We start from the raw sequence: 24,880 nt of genomic DNA, 5'->3' as shown, positions 1-24,880 counted from the left end.
TATGGCTAATTAATTGCCCAGTCATACTACCTAGGGCTATAGAACATCAATTTTTTTTAAGTCAAAGTATGGAAAAGAGGCCTAAATTATTTAATGAATGGGATGTTGTTTTATCAACAGCCAAGTAAAATCCAGGGAAGTGCTGTTAGAAGTAAAGACATCTGCATAGTCTCTAAATACTAATATGCAAAAGTCAACAGATATACTGTCTTAATTGCAACAAATAAGATGAACAATGTGCAGCCTGCACGTGGATATTCTCCACAGTGGCCATAGAAATTAACAACTCCTGGAACAAGTTTAGCATGCAGTGGACAGGATGATCCAAACAGAGGCACAGGGCTGCTGAAACCTGCTAGGAAACCCCAAGGAAGGGGAGAAAGAGTACACTGAGCCCTGGGTCAGAGTAGGATAAGAGAGAACCAAGCACCAAGGAGGAGAGAGGACATCAGAGCCTGGGCCCTGGAAACTAAGGAAGATGAAAGGACACCAAATACTGGACTCTGAGGAAGACATGAAAATAATTTGTCCTGGGCTCCCAAGAAAGATGAGAGTGGGCTGGGTTCAAGGAAGAAGAGCACACACCGGGTCCTGGGCAGCGAAAGACTTCTCCCATTTCCTAAATATGGGCATGTCGCTCATAGAAGAGGACACGGGGTAGAGAATCCTGTCCAGCCCACTCCAACTCCCTGATTCTTTGCTTAACCAAACATCAGACAGGCTACCCTTAACTTTCTCCCCAGTAAGCCCCATACGTGTACTTCCTCGTAGAATCCCATTTTAGCAAGAATCCTAAGTCAGTTTATCACAAATTCCTTACTCTTGATATCTGATCAAACTCCTCATCCCAACTCTCTATCCCAGGTGATATCCCATCACCTGGGCCTGCCTTCAGTAAAAAAGCCTATTATCTTGGTTCAGCCAGAATCCCCCCAGACTTGATGTCTCCTTTTCTTCATTTTCTATCCACCAGTATCCCACTCCCCCAATCCTAGGCCATAAATCCCCACTTATTCTGGTTGTATTCAGAACTGATCTCAGTTCTACACTGGAGTCTCCCTTCCCCAGTTACAATAGTTTATTGAATAAAATCTACTTTCACCGCTTTAACTTCCGTCTAGCTCTGGTTTACCGTAGACAACAGCCACGCCCCCATCCCTGTGTCTTGGGTCCACTTAACCCTGCCCTTCGCACAACTTGAGTAGACAGTCCTGACCCCCACTCCCCTCCCTGGGCCTGGAGGACATTTAGTCTCAACCTCTGCACACTTTGGGGCAGGCCCGTCCCTCTTTTCCTCCCAGGACCTCTGGCTGATTTCAGTCCCGTCTCCAGAATATTTCCCACCCTCCCAACCCGCCCCTTTTTCCTCTCCCTTAGACGTGGACGCACCTTTAGCACCGCCCTCTTCCCAGAACTTGGCAAGACTTTAGCCCCGCCCCTCCGCACTTCCGGCCCGCCTCGCCTCCCCCTACATTGGGTGTGAGCAGAAGCTCGCCCCGCCCCTCAGCACTTCCGGCCCTGCCCCTCCCAAGCTTCCCTTTATCCACTTCCGGCCGGTCCCATGCGTTAGCAGCCCTCGTGGCAGGGTGTGGATCCCTCCCGGCCTGCGTCGTCGCCCACCCAGGTGCTGTGGCCCAGCGGCCTGACTTGCCCCTCCCAAGGCCTCCTCCTGCCCAGGGGGACCGCCGAGGGCGCTCTCCCCCGCCTGGGCTTCGCCTGCCGCCCCGAGTTGGCCGGCCAAGATGGCCGCCGCCCGCTAGGTGGGGCGCCCGGCGCCGCGGGGGTGCCTGGGAGTTGTAGTCCAGGCCGGCGCGCTGACGCACTTCGCCGCGGGCCGACGGGCGCCATTGTGCGCTGCGCGCGGGGTGAGTGCGGCGGGAAACTTGCGCCCGTCGGGGGCTCAGTTCTAGGGCCGCTCCGCGGGGAGCGCCGAGCCGCGGCCGCTACCATACCAATCGTAGCAGCCCAGAGCCAGCCTCGCCTGCCGTCCTTCCGCCGTGTGGCCTTTAGGGGCACTGGGAGTCGGGGACTCGGGGCCCAGAGGACGCGGGGCGGGGCCACCCCCTCCCGGCGCTTGCGGGCAGACGGGGGCGGGGGGCGATTCCCTCTCGGTGAGGAAGGTGGGAAACCGTCCTTTTGCGTGTTCAAGAGCAGGTGGAGACATTCCTTTAGGGCGTCTTCCGAGGTGGGGAATGGACTTGTCATTTCCTGTTGATTGGGCCGAGGGGGGCGGGGGGCCTTGGCGTAGCGCTCATGCCCCTCCCACCTCCCAAATTCGACCTTCTCAGGACTCTGCCCACTCCCACGAGACACGTTGAGGAAGAGGAAGGTATGGCCACCGGGCTTCCGACGGCCTGGTTCCGTGTGAGTAGAGGCTTCTTTATGAGTTTGAGTCTACCCCTGGATTTGGGAGCGGGGGTGGCGGGCTGATGGTGGGACACCACCTTCCCTGAGATGCCCCCGGGCCCCGTAGCATCTCGGGAAGGGGAGGGGGAGGGGAGTGGATGGGAAGAAGAGACCCTAGTTAGTGGAGTGATAACAAGTTACTTTCCAAGGGAGTGGTTAGAATAGAGGTCCAAGTATGGGGGATACTAATTTACCGTTTAAACTGGGGGTGGGATGGGGGTATGCATTGTCAGGTCTAAGCAGGGATCAGGCTTATATTTAAACAGTACTTTGGCATTAGAGCTTAGTCCCTGAGAGAAGAGAGCTGAGGATGAATCTTTGACAGGTGAAGGAAGTAGAAGCAGTATGGGAAGTGGGTGGGGGCTGAAGGCTGGGGTTTGAGCATTCAGCTCACACAATCTCCTAGCAGGAGGTATACACACTGATACAAATGTTGGAATCCCCAGGTCAACAAAAAATGGAGAGGTTTTCAGAGAATGAAAAACCTTCTCCAGCCTCATGGGTTGTCTTCCTTGCTGTGACCTGATAGGGTCAAGCTTGGGTTTGCTGTTTCAGACAAATGCAGGAACTCATGATGAGACACACCTGGAATGCTCAGGTCACCGTGTTGATTGTGCCTACATGTGCTCAGTCAGCCTCCCCTTCCTGTCAGCATGGGTGACAACAGGCCCTGGCTGAACACGCACCTGTGGGTTTTAGGAACCAGTGATCTTTGAAGATGTGACCCTGGGTTTTACCCCGGATGAGTGGGGAATGCTGGACCTCGAACAGAAGTCCCTGTACAGGGAGGTGTTGCTGGAGAACTACAGGAACCTTGTCTCAGTGGGTAAGGATGGCCTCTGTGTCAATAAAGATCTGCGCTTTGCAGCACGAATGTGGTGCCTCTGAAGTGTGTGTCTGCTTCGGCTCAGCCTGCAGGGATCCGAGTTCAAATGTCAAGGCCCTGGAGCCTGAGGGAGAGGGCTTTACTTTGTACCCATTGGAAAAGGGCAATTTCACATATAACTTGTGAAGCTTTACCTAGTCCATCCGTCAAAGGCGTTGAATACCAGGGAGGTGGGTCTATCAGGAATGTTTCCAGATGCCGCAGTGGATGTTTACTGTGTTTGTAACAAGAATTTCAGGACGGGGTGTCTGTGTCTGACAGCTCAGGAGTATCATCAGAGACCCTCATCCTTTCCATCTCTCCATGGTTAGCGTGAAGTTTTCCATTCTTAGGTTAGTATATGCATGGCCGTGATGCCAAGCATCATGTCCATGTTCAAGGCAGAAAGAAGGAGAGACGGCAACCCTGGCTAGTTCTCTTTCTACAGCTGTCATACAAAAAAAAATAAAAATGCCTTAGGCCCCCAGCTGACAAACTTCCCTTTGTGTCTTGCTGGCCAAAACCAGGTCCCAGTGCCTCCTTTACTGGCAAAGGAGTCCAGAAAAGCAAGCAGCTGGCAAATGGGATGGGTAGGGTTATTAACACTGCCCTAGACCAGAAGTCATGCCCTAGCAGGGGAGAACACAGGGACAGAATCGCTACAGCAGGAAAGTATTTTCTCCCAAACACAGACCCCCGCCCCAAGCACTGTCTCTTTTCCCTTGGGCAGAACATCAGCTTTCCAAGCCAGATGTGGTATCTCAGTTAGAGGAGGAGGAAGAACTCTGGTCGGTGGAGAGAGGAATTCCTCGAGACACCTTTTCAGGTGAGAACCAGGCACATGGGAGTCCTGGCACGGGAGTCCTGGTTAGTGAGGAACTAGTGTCTTAGAAAAGGAGGTGGATGGGGAAAACCCCCAGTGGGGTGTTGTGATGAGTAGCTGCAGACATGCTGAATCAAGCGCTGCATTTTCCTCTGGCTTCAGAATCAGGGTGTACTGCTTGGTTGAACATGAACATGAACCTGTTGCCGGTGCCATGTTGGCAACAGGGGCTCCCTCACCCTGCTTCACTCATTGTCTAACTGCCCTTCCATCCTGTCATCTCCAGTAACTGGTGTGTGTCTCTGGCTAGATTTTTTAGATACATTTACATTTATGGATATATGTTTGTTTGGGGAGGTGTTTCCATACTCAGTGCAGACAGGTCTGCATCATTCATTTTAACAAATGCAAGTGTAGTCCACATTTGATTTTTTTACTTTCTTTGTTTTTTGCGGTACGCGGGCCTCTTACTGTTGTGGCCTCTCCCGTTGCGGAGTACAGGCTCCGGACGCGCAGGCTCAGTGGCCATGGCTCACGGGCCCAGCTGCTCCGCGGCATGTGGGATCTTCCCGGACCAGGGCACGAACCCGTGGCCCCTGCATCGGCAGGCAGACTCTTAACCACTGCACCACCAGGGATGCCCTGATTTTTTCACTCTTGATGGACATTCAAGTTGTTGCAAAAAACTTCCTCGCATACTTTTTTTTGCACTCAAGTTGGTTTTTTGTAGGTAAGGATTTCTAGAAATGGAACTTAGAATCAACCAAGATGTAAGTGAAAAAATCTGGTAGCAACAAACTGCTAAGATCCTTTAAAATACATATAGCTGCTCAAGAACATGAGAGCTTTTCCTTTTCATAAGATACCAGCGATTTATAGTCCTCTTTTAAGATTTTCAGATCTGATGGGAAAAGATATGTTCAGTTTAGTTCATATTTCCCTCATGAAGTTGCACGTATTTTCATAAGTTTACAGATCATTTGTATTTTTGCTTTTGTTAGTTTATGTATTTTCCCTTTTCCTATTTGGTTTGTCTTTTGCGTGTGTGTGGTCAGGAGGACTCTATATACTATATGTTATGGATGTTAATACTGCAAATACCAGTCCAACATTTACCTTTTTTTTTTTTAAAGGGCTTCAAATGCTTGGCCTTTTTATTTATTTATTTATTTATGGCTGTGTTGGGTCTTCATTTCTGTGCGAGGGCTTTCTCTAGTTGTGGCAAGCGGGGGCCACTCTTCATCGCAGTGCACGGGCCTCTCACTATCGCAGCCTCTCTTGTTGTGGAGCACAGGCTCCAGATGCGCAGGCTCAGTCGCCGTGGCTCACGGGCCTAGTTGCCCCGCGGCATGTGGGATCTTCCCGGACCAGGGCTCGAACCCGTGTCCCCTGCACTAGCAGGCAGATTCTCAACCACTGCGCCACCAGGGAAGCCCCAACATTTATCTTTTACCTTTATTTAGTCTCCATAAAGAAGTTTTATGATTTCAGATATTTTTTCTTTCAAATCTGTCTTTACTCCTATTCTAGGTTTCATGTCATACATAGGCAGGTTGTACCAACACTTTTGTCAATTCTGGTATTTTTGTGGGGGGCGGGTAGCTGTTTCCTATAACTGGGTTTCCTTGTGTATATGATGTGGGGCACAAGTTTTTTCAACACCGTTTTCTGACTTGGTTCTTCTCATTATTGGAAACGCCGTCTTTATCACAGACTTAATTCCCATAGTCATCACCATGTGCAGGCCTTCTTGGCCCCTTATGCTCCCATGGTCTCTGTCAGTGTCTGAGTAAACACCATATTGCTGTACTTATTGTAACTTTACAACAAACTTGGATAAATGGTAGTTCCTCTCATTATTTAAAAAAAACAACACATCTGTTTTCAACCAAATGAACTCACCATCAGCTTGTCAGGATTCATTGAGAAAATCTTGTTAGAAGGTGTCTTACATTTGATTGGATTCAGACATTCCTTGATGCAGAACTGGTCTCAGTTGAGTTTTGGCACAGGTGTACAGAGGGATGTGCTTACCTCACTGTGCTAGTCAGGCCTTCCAAGTGCTGCTGGGAGTTCACTGTAGTTGCTGTTAATCTGCTCAGGTTAATCATCCCTTGCAGTCTTCCTTAGTTGTTGCAGATGAACCTGTCATGCTGCTAAATTCTCTTATTATTTGTAACAGTTTTGTTAGAGTCTCACTAATTTTCTCAGTACAAAGTCATCTTACTGGCAAGTATAAAGGAGGAGGCAGTTGTATTATTTTACTTCATTTGCACGATCATGTAATTGCATTCATCATATCTGGTACTTCCAAAACACTGGGCTGAGAGTGTGATGATTTGAGTATCCGGTCTTAGGCTTAAAAGGGCAAGTCTCTAGGTTTTGACAAGCATGCTGCTGGATTCTGTGATTCAAATCAGTTTTTATCTGGATAAAGAAATAGTCACCTCACCCTTTCTAATAAATGAAAATTAGTAATAGCCCCAATTTCCCCCCTCCAAAGCGACCATGGGGATTTTCTCATTTGAACAATTAACAGTGACATAATCATAGAAGTGCCCTTGTTGTAATGTGTTGCTGGTGTCTGCTAACTTATTTTTTTAGGGTTTTTGCATCAATATTCATAAATTAGGTTGGGGATGTAGGTGGTTTTCTTCTTTTTGTTTGTTATTTTTGGACACTTCTGTATCAGAGTGTACTGGCTTTATAAGGAGAACTTTGGGTGTTCTGCCCGCCTTTGTTCTCTGCTCTCATGAAAGTGGCTTCGGAGCAACCTGGCAGTCTTCAGCTGTGAAGCCTGCACCTGGCCCCATCTTTGGTGATGACCTTCTGTTTGCCACAACATAGACTAGAGTCTTCACTGACTCTTTGTCCCCCTTTCCTGGACTCCTTTGTTAGCCTGATGGCTCAACATTAATATTTTTTCTTTTCCATATTCACGTCATTCCTTTCATTCTCTACAGTGAAAACCTCCCTTCTAACCATGAGCACAGGTCACTAAACCAAACCTTACCTGGAAGGTCCCCAGCAACACAAGCACTTTGTATTCACCCAACATGGTTTCTTTACCCCCGGTTGATCCAGCCTCCTAAGGTCTCTTCCCATCTTTGTGGCTCTGGCTTAGGTCTGTGTCTCATCCTCTCTGGAACTTAAGTCCCATGTGGGCAAACCTCCCAGGCATGCAATTCTGGATGGTCTAGTAGTTTCCTAAATCTAGCTGCTGTCAGGGGGCATTGGGCACCTATGGTTCTGCACATCTCAGGGGAGCTGGCTTGACAGGTGACAGGAGATTCAGGGGTGGTGCTCCAGAACGAGAGACCTTGTGCAGGGAGGCTTACCAGGACAATTGCAGGCTAGGCCTGAGGTGATAGGTGCTTAACACGTTTCTGCTGTGTCACAAAGAGTCCTTTATGTGATTTTTTTTCTTCCACTGCTTCCCCTTTACTTCACAAATATTTGTGGAAGGCCTCTTGTGTCCTATGCAATATAAAAACAAAAACAAAAACAAAAAACTGTACACTTAGGTAGTAAGCCAAAGACCTAACATAATCCCTGCCATTGTAGACTCCTTAGTCTAATAGATGATAGCCTTCTAGAAACAAGCTACATAGATATAACTGTGTAAACACAAACAGTGGTAAGTACTGAGAAGAAAAAGAACATGGTGTAAAGTAGGGAGCAATGGGGAATTACTCTAGAAGAGTTGGTCAGGTGACAATGCAGGGGTGAGATTTAAGCCGATTCCTGAAGAAAAGAAAGTCAGCAGACGTAAGAGTGGTGGGGAAGAGCTTCCAGATACAAACACCACTTGGGGTTACTGTGAGAATGGAGCAGGCATGGCACATTCTGGGAATGGAAAGTCACCCACTGGGCTGGGAGGAGGTAACCGAGGTGTACTGACGTGCAAGTTAAGTTTGGCAGAGCACACAGCGCTTCCACTGTGAAGGGGGTTTGATTTTCATTGAGTACGTGTGTGGTGTGCTTTTCACAGCTCACTCTGTGAAGATGGAAGGGCACAGACGGAAGCAGGCAGCAGGCTGTGGTAGCATCTAGGGAAGAGGTGGCAATACCTGGCCTGACAGCGTAGCAGCAGGGTTGGGGAGAAGCTGCTCCTCCCCATTCGTAGGTGGATTCAGTGGGGCTAGTTGAGTAATTGACCCAAGAGAGCAAAGGAAAGGAAGATGCCAAGAACTGCTCATAGGTGAAAGCTTCAAGGGATTTCCTGTGACTATTCTTTGTAACATATGTATTTACTATATATATATTTTTTAACGTATCAGTATTTCATTTTAAAAATACAATAACAGCGATATTACGACCCTGGAATTTTTGGCATTAGTCATTGACATGGTTAAGTCTGATAAAGGCAGAGACTTTTGAAGGGTGGAAACAGAGGTTTTCTTTGGTTTTTATTTTTATGTTGAAATAATTTTAGGTAAACAGTTAGTTGACTAGTACAAAGAACTACCTAATAGCTTTCACCTAGATCCAAATGTTTTTAGAACTCTCCCATGTCTTGACTGGTTCTGTTAATGAAGTATGAATGAGGGGGGACTTAGAAACACCCAGGTAGAGGTTTGTAAAGCCAGCTGAATGTATCTGCCTGGACCTCCTCTTGAGGCAGTACATAAAAACATGGGAATCATAGGTGTTTGGAATGGCCTGCTTTACTATTAAGAGAACTTCTCATCTCCTGCAGTGGTCTCTTTCTCCCAGCACTAATGTAGCTGTGCCTCTCCTCAGTGCAGAGAACTGGAACTGAATGAAAGCTAGGCCTCTCTGATGCAGCTCATTTTGCATGTCTTCAGCTCTCCATGACAGTAAAAATGGCAGCATAGGCATTGGTTGAAGTAGAAGGGAGACTGGATAAATGCTGAAGACAGGTATTCATCTTCAAGAAGGCACTAATTTGAAGCGATGCTATGAAGATAAGGAATGTGGAGAAATACTTGATGGCACTCAAATCTTCCACCTTCTCACTCAGTGTTCTTCAAGAAAGTATTACTATATGTGTGGTTTGGGTGGAAAGCTTGAGACATAATCTAGATTTAAACATTAGGAAAGCAATAAAGACACTATTTTGAAGGTCATGATTGTAGGAAAGCCTGAAGGATATTTAACTTTTTTTGACTGGTTAAGAATTTAAGCAGAAGAGCCCTGCAAATATGAACGTGGCAACTCTCAAATTAGTACAAACATCAATAGAAAAAAATAGCTTGTACAAGAAGATTTTTTTGTTGGGAGGAAGAGAAGGAAATTCTTCTCCAGATTTCATCCTTTGTGTAGCCTGAGAGGACTCACATGGGCTATATAAAACCAACATGTGGGGGATGTAGGAAATCAATTGTTTTATACAAAGGATAATTCTTTCAAGAACAAGACTAGTGTGAGAAAGCCTATTCTCAGCTCAGCCTTTAAGAGAAAGCTCACACAAGAGACCCTGAATGGAGGAAATCCTTTTCATCGTGAGTTTTCAACATGAGAACTCAAACATGGAAGAAATCTCAGGAATATAATCATAGCAGGAAAGGCTTCTGGCCTGATATAGTCTGATTTGAGAGAATTCATACTGGACAAAAAGTTCCAGTTCTGTTCAATTTGGAAAAATTCTTATACCAAATAATTATATCTGAGAACTCTGAAATCATGGGAACATGACTGCTATGGAAAGGTTTCATGAATAGCTCTCTTTTTCAGCATCATAGAAGTCATACTGGAGAGTGTCTGAGAAAATAATTAGTGTTAGGAAGGTTTCAGGAGTCACAGAACCCACTGGCAAGAAGCCCTTCAGTAGGAGTCCTCATTGTGTTCAGATCAGAGGACTCATATGAGAGTAGACTCTCAATGCAATATGCACAGGCAAATCATTAATCTTAGCTCTCACCTTATTTGACAGAACAACAGAAAAACTTACACTGAAAAGAACCACACTTAATAATATAAATGAAATGTCTCATTGTTTTTATGTCAGATAGGTCATAAGGAAGGCAAACTCTGCAAAACTTTGATCACATAAGGATAGCCATCCCTTGGTATCCATGGGGGATTGTTTCAGACTCCTATGGATACCAAAATCCGTAGATGCTCAAGTCCCTTATATAAAATGGTGTAGTACAGTGCTCGCTTTGGCAGCACATATACTAAAATTGGAACGATACAGAGAAGATTAGCATGGCCCCTACATAAGGATGACATACAATTCATGAAGCGTTCCATATTTAAAAAGAAAATAAAGTGGCGTAGTATAGTCAGACATGAAGGGTCAACTGTACAAATATATAGTAAAACATTCTGTTTTTCCAATTTGGGTTCTATTATCTATCTGATGTGAACATCTAGAACAGATGTTAAGTAGCATGGGTGAGAGCATGCATCCTTATTTCAGTTTCCCTTGTAAGTCCCCAGTTCTAGGACAATGACTGACTTTCTAGCTCAGGAAACTGTTGAGAGAATAAATGGTTGGAAAATTTTCAAGAGACAAGAGGGAATCTTCAAAGAGGAGACTCTGAAGACTAGGCCAGGCTCTGAGACAAGAGAGTAGGTAAGGGATGATAAAGGGAAATCTTAAGATACTGCTACAAAGAACTTTGAGAGGGTCACATCCTTGGGGACGGTGCAGAAGTCTACAATCTTGAGTGACCATCAAACATGTTTTGGCAGGAATCCAGCCTATCAGGGTGTGGTCACATACTGTGCAGTCTTTATTCAAGAATACTTTATGTTCTCTGTTATCATCCATCTATGTGTTCTCTAGGACCATGTAATCTTAATCCTTTTATCTGGGGACCACTCTCTCTGGTGTCCAGATACAGTCCCTGGAGTAATTTCAAAGCCTGAAGTGCTTTAACTGTTAATTGAATAAGAAGGAAAGTAAATGAACTAATCATTTGACTCAAACCTTTTTTGGCGAAAAAATACTTCCAAAAGTCCTGAGGGAAAATAAGATAAAAGCAGGAATAAATGAGTCAGAAATGAAGAAGAAAAAAAGCCCATTTTCTGGATAGACAGAATAAATAAAAGGCAAACTAAAAACCTATACAGGGAAAAGAAACTCTATTCAGATATTCAGCAATACATGTAGTTCTCATTATAGTACTTTACCCAACTGTTATAAAGAATAAGCCAGCTCTATGTACTGATATGAAACAATCTCCAAGAAATATGTATTTCTTAAAATATATATCTTTAACATACATATCTTCACATATATAAAGATATATAGATGTACATGGGTTTTTTTTTCTTAAAACTATACACACACCAAGTATGAATGTGTCAATTGGTTATCATTGGGAGAATATAGAAACTGATAGAATGTAACTGTCTCCCAAGAAGGAAACTGGGTGGGAGGGTGACTTTCCATTTTTAGAGGTGCTGCCGGTAACTATGCTTATAAAATGGAAACGACTGTCTTCTTCCTGCTATGTCACCAGTTCCTGCCACAACGTAGGTGCTCAGTAATTATTTGTTGAGTACAGGAAAGAACCAACAATAAGATGGAAAGATTTCTGGAAAAGTGTAAAGTTGGCAAAATTGGTCCCAGGAGAAATGTAAAAACCAACTTTTTCTTAGAATAAAGTGGCCAGTTAGTTGTGTTTCTATATTGACCTGGGCAGTGAATATTTTCCAGCTTCCTGTTAAAAGATAGTTTCCATGGAACATGAGCTACTCAATGACAACACAGGGTGCTATGTTAACAGGTTCTTCTGCAATGTATACATACCATCGTTCTCACCAAAGCACAAAATGAGAAAAATATTGAAAAGGAGGAAATATTTGTAGCTTGTAACAATTAACACCTTTTTTAAAAAAAGCTAATCCTCTGAAATATTTATAAGAGTTGAGCAGTTGCAACAGATTGCAAAATACAGAAGCGAATAGCTCTGGCTTATACCAGGAATAACCAATTTAACACAGATAGAGGATAGATTTTGTGAGTGATACTTTTTTGAAATGGAACCTAAGAATAAATTGTTAATGAGCAGGCTCTATTTGGAGAAAGTTATGTTAGAGTGCCATGGAAGACTTAAGTAAGTACTGTAAAAGCACTGACTTCTTTTGAGAGCTTACAAAGGCTAGAAGTGTGTGAAGTCCCTTTCTTAAGTCCTATAAGTCCTCTACAGAAGTGCTGCTGTGGGAGCATGAATGCAAGTCCCTGACCTGGCTGGTCTGGGAAGAAGCAGGTGGGGTGCAAACCAAGTGTCCTCTTACCCCATGGCCTGCTTAGGCTCCTAAGTAAAAGATGGGAACTTTGTAGCAACAGCCATCCTCCCATGGTAACTTCAGATGGGACACTCACAGTGCCAGTGAGATTTCCTGAAATCTGAAATATGGGTAAATCCAGACATAAGGCTAAAAGGCCCAAATGTCTTGGTGAACCGTTCACCAAGGCACTTAGTAGCTGTGTTGTGTCAACAAATACTGCTTGAGCACCTGCCAAAATGCCAAGTACTGTTATAGGGGTGGGTCACCACGATGAACAGGGTGGAAGGGCCCCCTGTCTCACTGGGCTTACATTCATTCTAGAGTAGCCACTGGCACTTGTGGCTGATTAAATGTAAACCGACTAAAATGAACTTACCAGTCAGTTCCTTAGTCGCACTGGCCATCTTTCAAATGTTCACTGGTCACCTGCAGCTAATGGCTACTGTGTTGGACACTGCAGATCTAGAACATTTCCTTCACCAAAGAAAGTTCCACTGGGCAGTGCTGTTCTAGAGAAGGTGGAGAGAGAAATTAGTGAGTCAGATACTTTAAGGTGGCAATCAGTGCTATGAAGAAAAATGAAACAATAGGGTATCTATCAAGGAGTGGGGAAGCATGGGTAGGCAATACTAGTTTAGAACTGGGCAGGAAGATAGCTCTGAGATGATGACATCAGAGCTGAGAGCTGGATGGGGAAGGAGATCAAGGTGGAGATGCTAGGAGAGACTATCAGACAGGCAAGTGCAATGACTTCTGGATAAGACACATTTGGGCACGTTTGAGGAAAAGTAAGATGGTTGCTGTGTGAAGCCCTCTTTGGTGTAAGGGGCATAAAAGAAGAGGGTTTGGATCCCAGCTGCTTCCTTCCCCAGTGTGTGGCCTTGGGCAGGTTCCTATCCTCTCTCAGCTTGGATTTCTTTTGTGTAAAGGTTGGACGCTATTGCTTAGTGGGGCTGTGGTGGTGTAAAAGCCCAGGTCCTGGGGAGCTTTCATGAAATGGTAGCTACTGTTACTGATTCAAAGAGTTTGACTGATGTAAAGATCGTCATAAGTGGCTTTGGCAGATCCTCCTCTGGATCTGGCCTAGGGGTTTCCAATGCACGAGACCCAGTTAGCAGCCTTAGTGGTGCAGTGGGGGAGACACGTTTAGAAGGCGATATAGCAGGGTGCCCAGCAGAGCTGAAGAGAGTGATGGGGAAAGGAGAAAGGGTGAGAGCTGGGGGCATCCTGGACAAGGAGGAAGAGGGACAGGGGAGTATGCAACAGGGATGAGGGGAGCTGACCCTGCCCCCGCCCCCCAAACAAGCTGGTAAAAGATCATTGTAATTAGTTACTATTATATTTGTGGACTGGTAGCCCTAGTGTACCTGGTTAATCAGTCCGCGTTCCCTAGGAAAGTGGGCACGTGGGCACTATGAAGGAGACAGCTTACCTGGAAAGGAGCAGCAGAGAGAACATGAGAGTAGAAAACGGTAATTAGAAGAAGAAAACAGCAGCTCCCATCAGCCTTTACTATTGTTCATGCAGTACTGGCTTTGGGTCCCTAATCACTTAGGACTTAGGGGAAACTGAGGCCCAGAAGAATTAAGCCCCTTGCCCAAAGGCTCAGTGAATTTGTGTAATAGCCCCCTAGCTAGATAGGGGAGTTGCAGGGGAGGGGACTAAATTGCCCAAATTCCCCCCAGGGTTATTCAGCTGGTGGGTTGAAAGCCAGTACTTGGAGCTGCAGCTGATAGGGATAATTTTATGCAGCCCCACGCAGGTAGGTGGGAAAGTTGGTGAGTCAGTCAGCCCTGCCTCAGTGAGGTGGGGATCCAGTTTCAGCCTTGTTAGCTGGTAAACACAGCTGTCAAGTGGGGCGAATACTTTTCTGGAACGGACAGCCGTAAGGATTACCTTACAGGTTTTGGGGAGTGGTCCAAGAGATGAGACGGTTAGAGGACTGAGGTGCCTAGGATGACATTTACCCATGGGTTTAGAGGCTTGTGGCCATCTCACATACTGCAGAGCACCCTGTAGGTGCTTTATGACAACTGCAGAACCAGTGTACGCCTGAAGGGCTGCTACAGCAGGGGGAAGGCGGATACACTGGAATCTCAGCGCCAAAAACATCGGCAGAGTTCCTGACATCCAAACCCAGAAAGGCTCTACAGTTTAAAACTGTAAACATTTTCAGTGAGCATTCAATGCAAGATTCTAAGAAAACACCCTGGTGCCCCCGAGGATAAGAGGAAGTAAATATATGATCAAGATTAAAGGAGAAGGGGTGGGGATGGAGGAGATGAAGTAGAATAAAAAGGACCCAACGTGGTTTTTTTAAAGGAGAAAGCATTAAATAAAAATTCCTCTGATTAACCAAGGAGTACAAAACGGAAATTTCAGAATTTAAAAAGCTATGAAGCAATACGGAAAATTAAGTTTGTTCTTAAGTGTCATGCATGATTATTGCTCAAAATGGTGCCTGTGGCCCAACACGGAGCCGCTAGGGAGCCCCACGCCCACCCCTTGTGGGGGCTGCTTCTCAGGCCAGTGTTGCTGAGATTCTGATATAAACTCCTATCTCCCAAGTTATCCTCAGAGAGAAATTCCAACCAAGCCTTAAGAGCTGTTAAGAGCTGTAAGTGAAAGAAAAGTGAACTAAGCTTTCAAATCAAGAATGACCGGGTGGTAGTGGGGATTACCCTCCAGAAATCCTAAGGAACAGGAAGGGAACTAAATGCTCAAGATAACGCAGATATGAATTGGGCGGGCAAGCCTCCCGATGAAACTAACTCAAAACCTTATTTGGGAGGAAGTGGGGGGAAGAGGTTAGAAGTGAGAGATCAAATGCCTGCCATGATTTTTATCAAGGAAAAAGTCACTTTAAACGTAGGAAAGAAGTGACTGGCAGCGGCCGATAAGCCACAGTATGGCCCAGGACCTGTTTTTCAACCCTGGAGCGCCCAAGGCCAGTCTGGGGTGGCGGGGCGGCCCCACCCGGCACTGGGCGACTCCTGACCCCGAGCTGACTCACTCGGATAGCGCGCCAGCAACGGGCGACGCCCGTGAGGTCCGTGGAGGCCGCCGCCGACCCGAAGTGTGCAGTCAGGAATTTCCGAGAAGGGAAGACAAAGCCGTAAGGAGACAGGGGAAGAATGTGGGGGCGGGGGAGGAAAGTGGGTGGGGAATCCGGGTGGTCGTTGCTCTCGGGGAAAGCGGCCGCGCTCCCCTCACCCCGCGTCACCCAACGGGGAAGACCTGCAGCTCGGATAGGTGTGTGTGGAGACTGCGTCGGCGTCGCCCCAGGACGCGTCCACCGTCGCCGGGGAGGCCGGGAGAGAACGCGAGTGGAGGCCAGAGGCGAAAGCCCCACCACTGGCCGAGCACCCACCATCCTGCCAACGGCCTCAGGCTAACCCAAACCCTCAACATGGCGGGGCCGGAAGTCCGCGGCGTGGAGGCTCCTGGGAATTGTAGTGAGGAGGGTGCCTGACGCACTTCCGTCCAGGCCGGAAGTCGCGGCCCCGCGCTCCTGGAGCTTTGAGAGGAGCGAGTGAGGCTTCAGGGTCGGGGTGGGTGGGGCATGGGCTTTTCACCGCTTCACCCTTTGGAGGAGGGGCCGGGCGTGCTCCGCGGACTCAGCTAAAGCCAGCTCCCCAGCAGCCCACGCTGTCTGATAAGTGCGCCCGGTGGACGATGTGGCAGGTGCTTGGGAGGCTGCAGACGGCGAGGAAAAGCACAGAGGCAGCGTATGCAGGGAGCCGCTGCTCCTAATCGCTTCCTGAGTCTTTTTTTTTTTTTTTTCTAACGCAATTGTAATTACTCCCACAGTAGTGTGAGCAAAGTTGCTCCTGTGCTCCAGGGATAGAAAGCCAAATTCTGACAGCAGGAGTTTGCAGCAAACTAAGAGTTTATTGCGTGGAGACAAGTCTCAGATCCACTCCAACTTGGTCTTTGAGTTAGGAGTGTTTTAAAGGAAGAACTGAGAGTCTAGGGTTAATCATCGTTTTGTGACATTACTTAATCGTGGTTTCAGAAGTCATCATGTCTCTGGTTTAGGATTCTCTGGCTAGGTGGTCCATGGTTCCAGGATCTGTTAGCTCATATTACCGTGAAGAGATAACTTGAATTTGTACTTTAATGATGTTGTCAATCACAGCAGTATTGGTCATCTGACACTGGTTGATTGATGTTCAGTTAGCACAGGATTGAGATCAGCAGGGACAAGAAAGGGGATAAAGTTTTGGATAACAGAGGTTAATCATAAACTCGGCAGGGGAATTGGTTTTAGGGGGACTCATTCAATAGTAATTTCCTGTTCTGCTTTTTACTTCATGTGACAGGAACATTTCTATGTTGTCATAATCCCCCTAAAACCAGTGTATTAATTTTTTTAATGCTTACATGGGAATCTTTCACAATTTTCTTGACCTGTGTTTTAACACTACCTGTGTCTTCCAGTTTTATTTCATCATTTACCACATTGCTAGGAAGTGAGTGTTGTGGAAATAAAGACCACTCAGAGGAGGACATGCAGAGGCTACTTACTCAGAGCCCACCCTAGCAAGGTGGTCAGCCACCGTCCCTTATGTTCGGTAGAGACTAAGGCAGGCTGAGAGTGGGAAGATTCATAGTGGAAAAAAGGAGAAGTTTCTGATTGGAGATTATTGGCTTGGGGTCAAAAAGAAAACTCTATAAAACAGAAATCTAACCAAAAATAAATCATAGTCTGTGTTATTTACTTTTTTTAATTTATTTTTTTAAACCTCTAAGTCATTTAGAATTAGTATTTCTTCTTGGAATTATAGAGAGCTTCCCTTAGCATTTCAGGACCATCCTGGAGTTCTGTTCAGCAAATGCTCTGTGGACTCTATGACAAGACCCAGTGTCCCTGCCTTTCCCAGACATCCTTGTTCTTGGCCCCCATGGAGATGGGATCAGGTTCTATTCCCCTCATGGCTGCAGGCATATACAGCATAACAATTCTTGTTATCTCTTGGTCTTTTTTTTTCCTTGTATGTTGAGATATAATTTATATACCATAAAGTTCACCCTTTGAAAGTATACAATTTAGTGGTTTTTACTATGTTCACAAGGCTGTGCAACCATAAGTATGATCGAACTTCAAAACAGTTTCTGCATCCCAAAGAAGAAACCCTGTATCCCTTAGCCATCACCCCAAAGCCCTTCAGTTCCCCCATCTGGAAACCACTCATCTGCTTTCTGTCTCTATATATTTGCCTATATTGGGCATTTCATGTAAATGGAATTATACAGTATGGGGCCTTTTGTGTCTGGCTTCTTTCACTTAGCATAATGTAGTCAAGATTCATCCATGCTGTATAGCTAGACCATATTTTGTTTGTCCATTTATCATTTGATGGACATTTGAGTTGTTTTCCCTTTTTGGCAATTATGAATAATGCTGCTGTGAACATTCTTGTACAAGTTTTTGTGTCGACACATGGTTTCAATTCTCTTTGATTGAAACTCCTGGATCATGATATAACTCTGTGTTTAACTTTTTGAGGAGCTGCCAGACTGTTTTGCAAAGTAGTGTAGCAGTCTGTATTCCTACTAACAGCGTACAAGGGTTCCAATTTTTCCACATCCTCACTAACAGTTGTTACCACCCATCTTTGATAATAGCCATCCTAGAGAGTATGAAATTGTATTTCACAGTGGTTTTGACTTGCATTTTCCTGGTGGTTAACGATGTTGCTCACCTTTTCATGCATTTTTTGGCCATCTGTCTTGCTCTGCTTTTGACTTACAGAGTGTCCTGAGGCTCAGTTGGACCCTCAGTTCCATCCTTTTCCTGCTGGGAATCCCCTGATGAAGATCGAGGTTGTTGAAATCCTCACACTGAACGAGGAGGTGGCTCTTCCCCGGAATGCCCAGATCCGCGCCCTCTATGCTGAAGATGAGGGCCTGAGCCCAGACATCCTCAGGGAGCCCACTCAACATCTGGATAAGCATCCAACTGACCCTGAGACCGCTCGCCAGAGGTTCCGGGGATTCCGCTTTGAGGAGGTGGCAGGGCCCCGAGAAGCCCTGGCCCGGCTGCGTGAGCTGTGCCGCCAGTGGCTGCGGCCCGAGGTTCACTCCAGGGAGCAGATGTTGGAGTTGCTGGTGCTGGAGCAGTTCCTGGGCGCGCTGCCTGGGAAGCTCCGGATGTGGGTGGAGTCGCAGCACCCAGTGGACTGCCAGGAGGCAGTAGTCCTGGTGGAGGATGTGACCTGGATCTCTGAGGAGGAAGGTGAGTGCAGTGGAAGACTGGGGAGACAGCAGTTCCTGTGAAGGCATCTTGGAGGGTGGGGGCGAAGGAACCCCAGGCTTCCTGGGAGGGGTAGGGGAAGGCTGGTGCCCACTCCATCTACACCAAGGGCATCTGCTTCCCCCCCCCTCCCCCAACCCCAGTTCATGAATCAGAGCTTTAGATACTTGCTTGCTGACGTACCTGTCACTACCCCTGGGCCAAGGCTCTGAGAATGGCTTCCTCTCTGGACCCTTTTGTGGAAATGGAAGGTCTCAGGCCCCACGTCAGAGCTGCTGAAACCCTTGGGTGAGGCCTGGCACTGCGTTCTTTAATGAGCCCTCCACACATTTCTGATGGAAGCCAGCAGATAATGTGCTTCATTTTCATCCCTCTGGGATCCCTGCTATATCAATATCAGTCACACAGGTGTTGTATTTCTGGTACGCCTTCTCTTTTTTTTTTTTTAATATTTATTTATTTATTTTACTATTTGGTTACACTGGGGCTTAGTTGCGGCAGGTTGTCTCCTTAATTGCGGCTCGCGGGCTCCTTAGTTGTGGCAGGCGGGCTCCTTAGTGACAGCATGTGAACTCTTAGCCGTGGCATGAATGTGGGATCTAGTTCCCTGACCAGGGATCGAACCCGGGCCCCCTGCATTGGGAGCGCGGAGTCTTAAACCACTGCGCCACCAGAGAAGTCCCCTGGTGTGCCTTCTAACCTCATACACTCAGTGGCGGCTGTGGATAAAATGGTGACTGAGATAGACAGGACTCATGGACTTACGAGCTCAACAAGCCTCCAATCTAGCAAGAAAGATGGGAGTCTGACAAATGAACGTGTGTTTGACGGTGTGGGGCAGAGAGGGTAACGGTGGTGGTGGGCCAGGGGGACGGCACAGGTTCGGGACGTATTTGGGAGCCAGCCTCCATGAGGCTTGATGTCCTTCAAGCTGAGTTCTGTGGAGCGCAGACCCTGCTCTCTGTGTCTGTGATGGGTACCTGGAAGATGTTTCTTGAGTGAATGCGTGATTGACTGATTGATTTTGATGCTTGAGGAGGAGGGGGGAATCTGAGGCTGGATGGTGGGATTCAGAGAAGAGGGCTTCCTGGAGAAGTAGGTGCGGGGAAGGAGAGGGGCAGGTGGCAGTGGGAGTGGTCTCTTCCACAGGCACCGAGTCTGGGGTGCTGTTGTCTGCAGGGTGAGGGCCCCAAAGTTATCCACATTGGAACCCCTTGAACCTCACATGGCAAAAGTCATTTCACATGTGTGATTAAGTTAAGGATCTTGAGGTGGACGGATTATCCTGGATTACTTGGATGGGCCCAATGTCATGAGGGTCCTTATGAGAGGCAGGCAGGAGGGTCAGAGTCAGAATAGGAGATGTGAAAACTGAGGCAGGGGTGATACAACGAAAGTGTCACGAGCAATGTATTTTACATAGCCTCTAAAAACTGGAAGGAGCAAGGAGTATGTTCTCCCTGAAGCCTCCGGAAGGAATGCAGCCCTGTGAACACTTTGATTTTAGCCCTTCGAGGCTGTGTCAGGCTTCTGATCTCCGTAATTGTAAGACAGCAAATTTGTGTTATTTTGAGCCACTGGCATGGCAGCTTGTTACAGCAGCACCAGGAAACTAATATAGGTGCCAGGGTGGCAGTTGTTGAGCTCATTGAGATGAAAGGCAGTGAGTCCGTTTCACACCTTGGGGGTGAATGAAACCAATTAGTGTTACAGGGGACAACAAAAGAGGCCTTCCAGGGAACCCTATGAGTCCTGCGTTTGTGGTCAGCATGTCCATTGAACCTCTTGGGCATGACTGCCACAAGCCTTACACAGAGTGGCCCAAGGGAGAAGGACAATATATTGAAAAAGTCCAAGGGTGATCCAGCTTCAGGCATGGCTAGACCCAGCAGCTCCACTCATCTTCAGGACTCGTCCTCTCTGCTATATCATACTTCTGCTGGCCTCTGATGGCTTCACTCAAAGGCACTGTTTCCATGTAGGGGCTCCCAGGATGGAATTTCTCTTTCCTAAATGTTCCAACAGATGCCCCTTTGGCTCTGATTGGCTGGCTGGGGGGCCCATGTTCATCCCTGATCCAGTCATTTTGGCCAGGAGGAAGCAACGACCTGCTGGGCCAGCCTGGGTCACATCGTGTGTCCTCCTTGATAGTGGGGTGGCGTCATCATTATAGAAGCCCAAGGACCATGTGAGGACACATAAAGAAAGTCAGACATCGAAGAGCCATGGTCAAGAGGGGCCATAAAGCCAGGCAGAGCTGTTTTCTGAGGTGGAAGAAACTTGGTAAAATTTGCATCAAGATGGGTTTGGGGGAATGAGTCTGGTCCTGGGGCCAGGGGAAGTTCCCCACTCCGTGGTGTAGCAGGAAGGAAGGATGAAGGGGTGGAGGGCGTGGAGGCCGGAAATGGGGTCTTTGTCTCTGAGGAGAAGGTGTGAGGCCAGCTGCTGAGGTGAGCGTGGAGGTGAGGCAGCTACTTCAGTGGAGGGACTGGGTCCGGAACAGTCCTTGGAGGGGGAGTGGATGGGACCCGCAGTGGGGACAGTGGTGCCCTGTGGTCACACACATGGGGATTTGGACACAGGCTTTGAGAGAAGAATGAGGGGCACGATAAGTTATGGGTCCCGGAGATAGACGTGGGCTGTCCTTGCCCCACCTAACCCTGTGCTGCCGTCTCTTCCCAGCACTGCCCACCCAGGGCCCCACCAGCTCTCTCCAGACCACAGCTCAGCAGGAGGAGGACATGGCCACCAGGCTGGTGAAGGCACTGCCTGAGGTGAGTGGGGAGTGTCACCCTTTCCTTCTCTGGTCCCAGCATCCCCTGCAGGCCTCCCACAGGCAGGCCTTTCAGAGTGCTGAGTGTGAAGGGCAGGCCTGCCCTCCTGCAACTGTGGTGTCAGTGGAGACCACGACAGGGCACAGTGACCAGGAGTCGGGAAATCTGGAGGGAAGAGGGGGGAGGGGCCAAGCGTTCGCAGCCTCGGGCCCAGGCGTCCAGATCAAGGCTGGATCCCAGTTAGAACAAGAGGCTTCATCCTTCAGAAACGCAGAGCTGGGTGTTTATAACTGAAACAAAGCCTGGGATTTGCTTCAAAATCATCAGAGCTGGGGTGTAGACGAAATAGGACTGGCCCTGTCTTGCTGCCTGTTGAGGCTTAGAGAGCAGCCAGTGATGGTGTCTGTGTGATCTTGGTCGGGGCTTACATCTGGCTTGAGCATAGGAGTGAATTTATCAGCTCTCGTGTAATGAGTGGTCTGGTGCAGGCTTCAGGCACAACTGTATTCAGGGGCTCCAGCCTCTTCCTTCTCAAGCAGGCTCTGCCCCATTTGGGCAAAATGCCTCCCAGATCCAGACAGAGGGCGGTGGGAAGCCTCTTCCTCCCGGAGTGCTGGTCAGCTCCTCGGAAAGGACTCATCACGGTGCGGCCCAGGCAGCCACCCCAGCCCCAGGCAACCCCTGTCCCCATGGGGAGGGGCTGTTCCAGGATGGGGTATGCCCAGGGAGGTGCAAGGCTGGCCCGAGGGGTGGTCTCCGGTGGGAAGTCATGGGGAAAGGGTAGAGGCGGTTTGTTTGTGGCACTCTGTAGTTCCTTGTGAAGTAGGGCTCTTCCTCCAGCCTGGGCCCCAGACTCTGGTTTTGTGAGAGCAGACCCATTGGACTTTTTACAGGCCCCAGTCAGTGTTTCCAAGCAAACCTCCGAAGCTGGGGCATCCCAGCACAGTGAGCTCTGTCGGAATGTCCCCGCCAGCCTCTCTTCTGTCCCCAGCAAGGACTCCCTGACCCTCCTGCTGAAATACAAGGTGTGTGACATTGCAGGAACCAGTGACCTTCCTGGACGTGGCTGTGGACTTCAGCAGGGAGGAGTGGGGGCTGCTGGACCTGACACAGAGGACCGAGTACCACGACGTGATGCTGGAGACCTTTGGACACCTGGTCTCTGTGGGTAAGGCCCTCCACGCTTCCGGGACTGGGATGCCATGGGGGCTCTGAGTCAGGGCTTACACCCTCTCTGGGCCCTGGACATGCCCTCGAGTCCCCTGCACCGTCCAGGGCCTCTAGCTGACACCACATTGGGAGGGGTGGGGCTCGTAAGAACAGAGGCAGCCTCAGGTCCAGTGAAGGACCGATTTGCTGTCCACCCTGAGGGTGAATGAGAACAGGGACTCAGAGCTGGGAGACGCCCGCAGCCCTTGCCCAAGCTCGGTGTGCCGCTCTTTGCTGCTTCACTGCTTTCAGTCTCCCTCCCCAGGGTGCATGACTGTACTTGGAAAACACAGCTTCTGGACATTTAATTATGTCGTACTGTCGACCCGTTTTAGCACTTTCTGTTTACAGTGTCTGTACCTTTGTGTTTCTTTCAGGGTGGGAGACTACTCTGGAAAGCAAACAGTTAACTCCAAACCCCAACACACCCGAGGAAGAGCCAGCCTGCCACCTGAAAGTGGAGGAATTCTCGAGGGATGACACCCAGCCCTCTACCTCAGGAGACACCTTGCAGGCTGGGGCCCCGGAGGTCTTGGACACAGCATTGAAACCAGTAGTGCTCACTCAGGAAAAAACCCTCCCTCAGAAGCCACCCGGTGAAAGCCCCAAACCCCAGGCAAGCACAGGTCCCGACACAAGCCACATCTCCCTTCAGAAGGCCATTCCTAGAAAACGCTTGCGCAAGCGTGACCCCAGGGTCAAAAAGACGACACACAACCCCTGTGTAAAACTTCATCAGAAGAGTTGCAGCAGGGGAAAGGACCAGGAGAGCGGGAGCTGTGGGAGAACCTTACCCCGGGGCACTCAGCAGATCACGTTTACGCGAATTCACAAAGGGAGCCAGGTGTGCCGATGCAGCGAATGTGGAAAAACCTTCCGGAACCCCAGGTACTTCTCCGTGCATAAAAAGATCCACACGGGAGAGAAGCCCTACGTGTGTCCGGACTGCGGGAAGGCGTTCGTGCAGAGCTCCTCCCTCACGCAGCATCAGAGGGTTCACACTGGGGAGAGACCCTTTGAGTGTCACGAGTGTGGAAGGACTTTCAACGACCGCTCGGCCATCTCCCAGCACCTGCGGACTCACACCGGGGCCAAGCCCTACCCATGTCAGGACTGCGGCAAAGCCTTCCGCCAGAGCTCCCATCTCATCAGGCATCAGAGGACTCACACCGGCGAGCGCCCCTACACCTGTAACAAGTGCGGAAAGGCCTTCACCCAGAGCTCGCACCTGATAGGGCATCAGAAAACGCACAGCGGGGTGAAATGCAAGAAGAAACAGCCTACCTCGTAGCCCTCAAGCCAGGTGAAGAGACATCGCCTTTGCAGCCTGATCCTGCAGTGTCACATGAGCGAGCCTGGTTGAGATTCCGGACTGAATGTGGAAAGCCTTGAGTGATGAAGTTCTCAAGACCAAAGGATGACCAGGGAGACCGCCCTGCACCTAAGTCAGTAAGAAAAGCAGTGGGGAGTATCGCTAATGAATACATCAGTTGGAAAAACATTTAATTTTTCGCTCAGTTGATTTGCCAGTTTAATTTGTTTGTTCGTTGGTTATTAAAAGTGATATTAGTGAAACCTGAAAATGCTTATAATCTGTTTAAAAAGCCAGGTACCAAAAAGTCTGTGCACTGATATTATATTTGTGGTAAAGTATTTATGCATATGGACAAGGATTGAAAGAGAACCTAGATAAATAAACTATATTTCTGTGGTAGGATATCTGTGTGTTTTTTCCCACCTATTTGATTAAATGTTTTTTCACTAATGACTTTATTGAAAGAAGCAATGTTAAAACAGAAGGGGTGGGCCCTGGGTAGACCTGGGAAGTTGTGCTGGGGTAGATAAGGGGAGTGGGGGCCGAGGCAGGTGAAGGAAATGCTCTGGGAGCATGATCAGCGGGTGGCAGGGCAGGTGGTTGCACGAACCTCCTTCAGATGAATGGACATCTGTCAGGATTATATGAGGAGCCTGGATGATGAGCTGGAGGATGATCAACCAAGGGAATGGTGGATGATGTCACCAGGAGGGCCAGCAATGCCCTCGTTTCATGGCAGGAGCCTCTGTACTCACCACTCTCACTAAAAGAAACCTGAAGGTAATAAATGCTGAGTTAGGAAAGATATAAGGCTATATGGATAACTTAATATCATAAGCTGACTTCTTCAGAAGGTCAGAGAAACTCATCTCTGAGGTGAATGGAAGAGTTTCCACTTTCCTTAGCGTAGGATTAAATGATGCAGGATTTGAATATACATGCGACTTCCCTGGTGGTCCAGTGGTTAAGACTCCACACTCCCAGTGCAGGGGGCCTGGGTTCGATCCTTGGTCAGGGAACGAGATCC

At 48.1% G+C, this 24,880-nt stretch overlaps 1 protein-coding gene, 1 long non-coding RNA gene and 1 other non-coding gene across 13 annotated transcripts; 2 read left to right on the top strand and 1 right to left on the bottom strand.

Annotated features, from left to right (window-relative positions):
• The first annotated feature begins 1,573 nt into the window (after positions 1-1,573).
• On the top strand, positions 1,574-24,242 carry ZNF274 (zinc finger protein 274). 8 transcript variants are annotated; one of them, XM_030848348.3, is made up of 8 exons: positions 1,574-1,624; positions 2,289-2,364; positions 3,106-3,232; positions 4,002-4,097; positions 18,055-18,537; positions 21,238-21,329; positions 22,371-22,497; positions 22,916-24,242. In XM_030848348.3, the coding sequence occupies exons 2-8, from the start codon at positions 2,332-2,334 to the stop codon at positions 23,827-23,829; spliced, it is 1,872 nt and encodes a 623-aa protein (XP_030704208.2). In that variant the 5' UTR covers positions 1,574-1,624; positions 2,289-2,331; the 3' UTR covers positions 23,830-24,242. The 8 variants fall into 8 exon arrangements, with proteins under 8 accessions (XP_030704208.2, XP_030704207.2, XP_060145032.1 ...); XM_030848347.2 differs by lacking the exon at positions 1,574-1,624 and adding an exon at positions 1,634-1,865; XM_060289049.1 differs by lacking the exon at positions 1,574-1,624 and adding an exon at positions 1,876-2,185.
• Positions 4,552-15,728, bottom strand: LOC132593951 (uncharacterized). 4 transcript variants are annotated; one of them, XR_009560062.1, is made up of 5 exons: positions 15,313-15,728; positions 13,667-13,731; positions 12,676-12,808; positions 7,433-7,571; positions 4,552-6,521 (listed from the first exon to the last, which is right to left on the bottom strand). It is a non-coding gene; the product is annotated as an uncharacterized lncRNA (long non-coding RNA). The 4 variants fall into 4 exon arrangements; XR_009560061.1 differs by having other exon boundaries at positions 4,552-7,571; XR_009560064.1 differs by having other exon boundaries at positions 4,552-7,571; positions 12,676-12,803.
• On the top strand, positions 10,211-10,316 carry LOC115848073 (U6 spliceosomal RNA). Its single transcript, XR_004037569.1, has one exon. It is a non-coding gene; the product is annotated as a U6 spliceosomal RNA (small nuclear RNA).
• Positions 24,243-24,880: the final 638 nt, after the last annotated feature.

Source organism: Globicephala melas, chromosome 19, assembly GCF_963455315.2.
Source record: "Globicephala melas chromosome 19, mGloMel1.2, whole genome shotgun sequence".
Classification (NCBI taxonomy): Eukaryota; Metazoa; Chordata; class Mammalia; order Artiodactyla; family Delphinidae; genus Globicephala; species Globicephala melas.
This window is presented reverse-complemented; position numbering and strand designations above follow the sequence as displayed.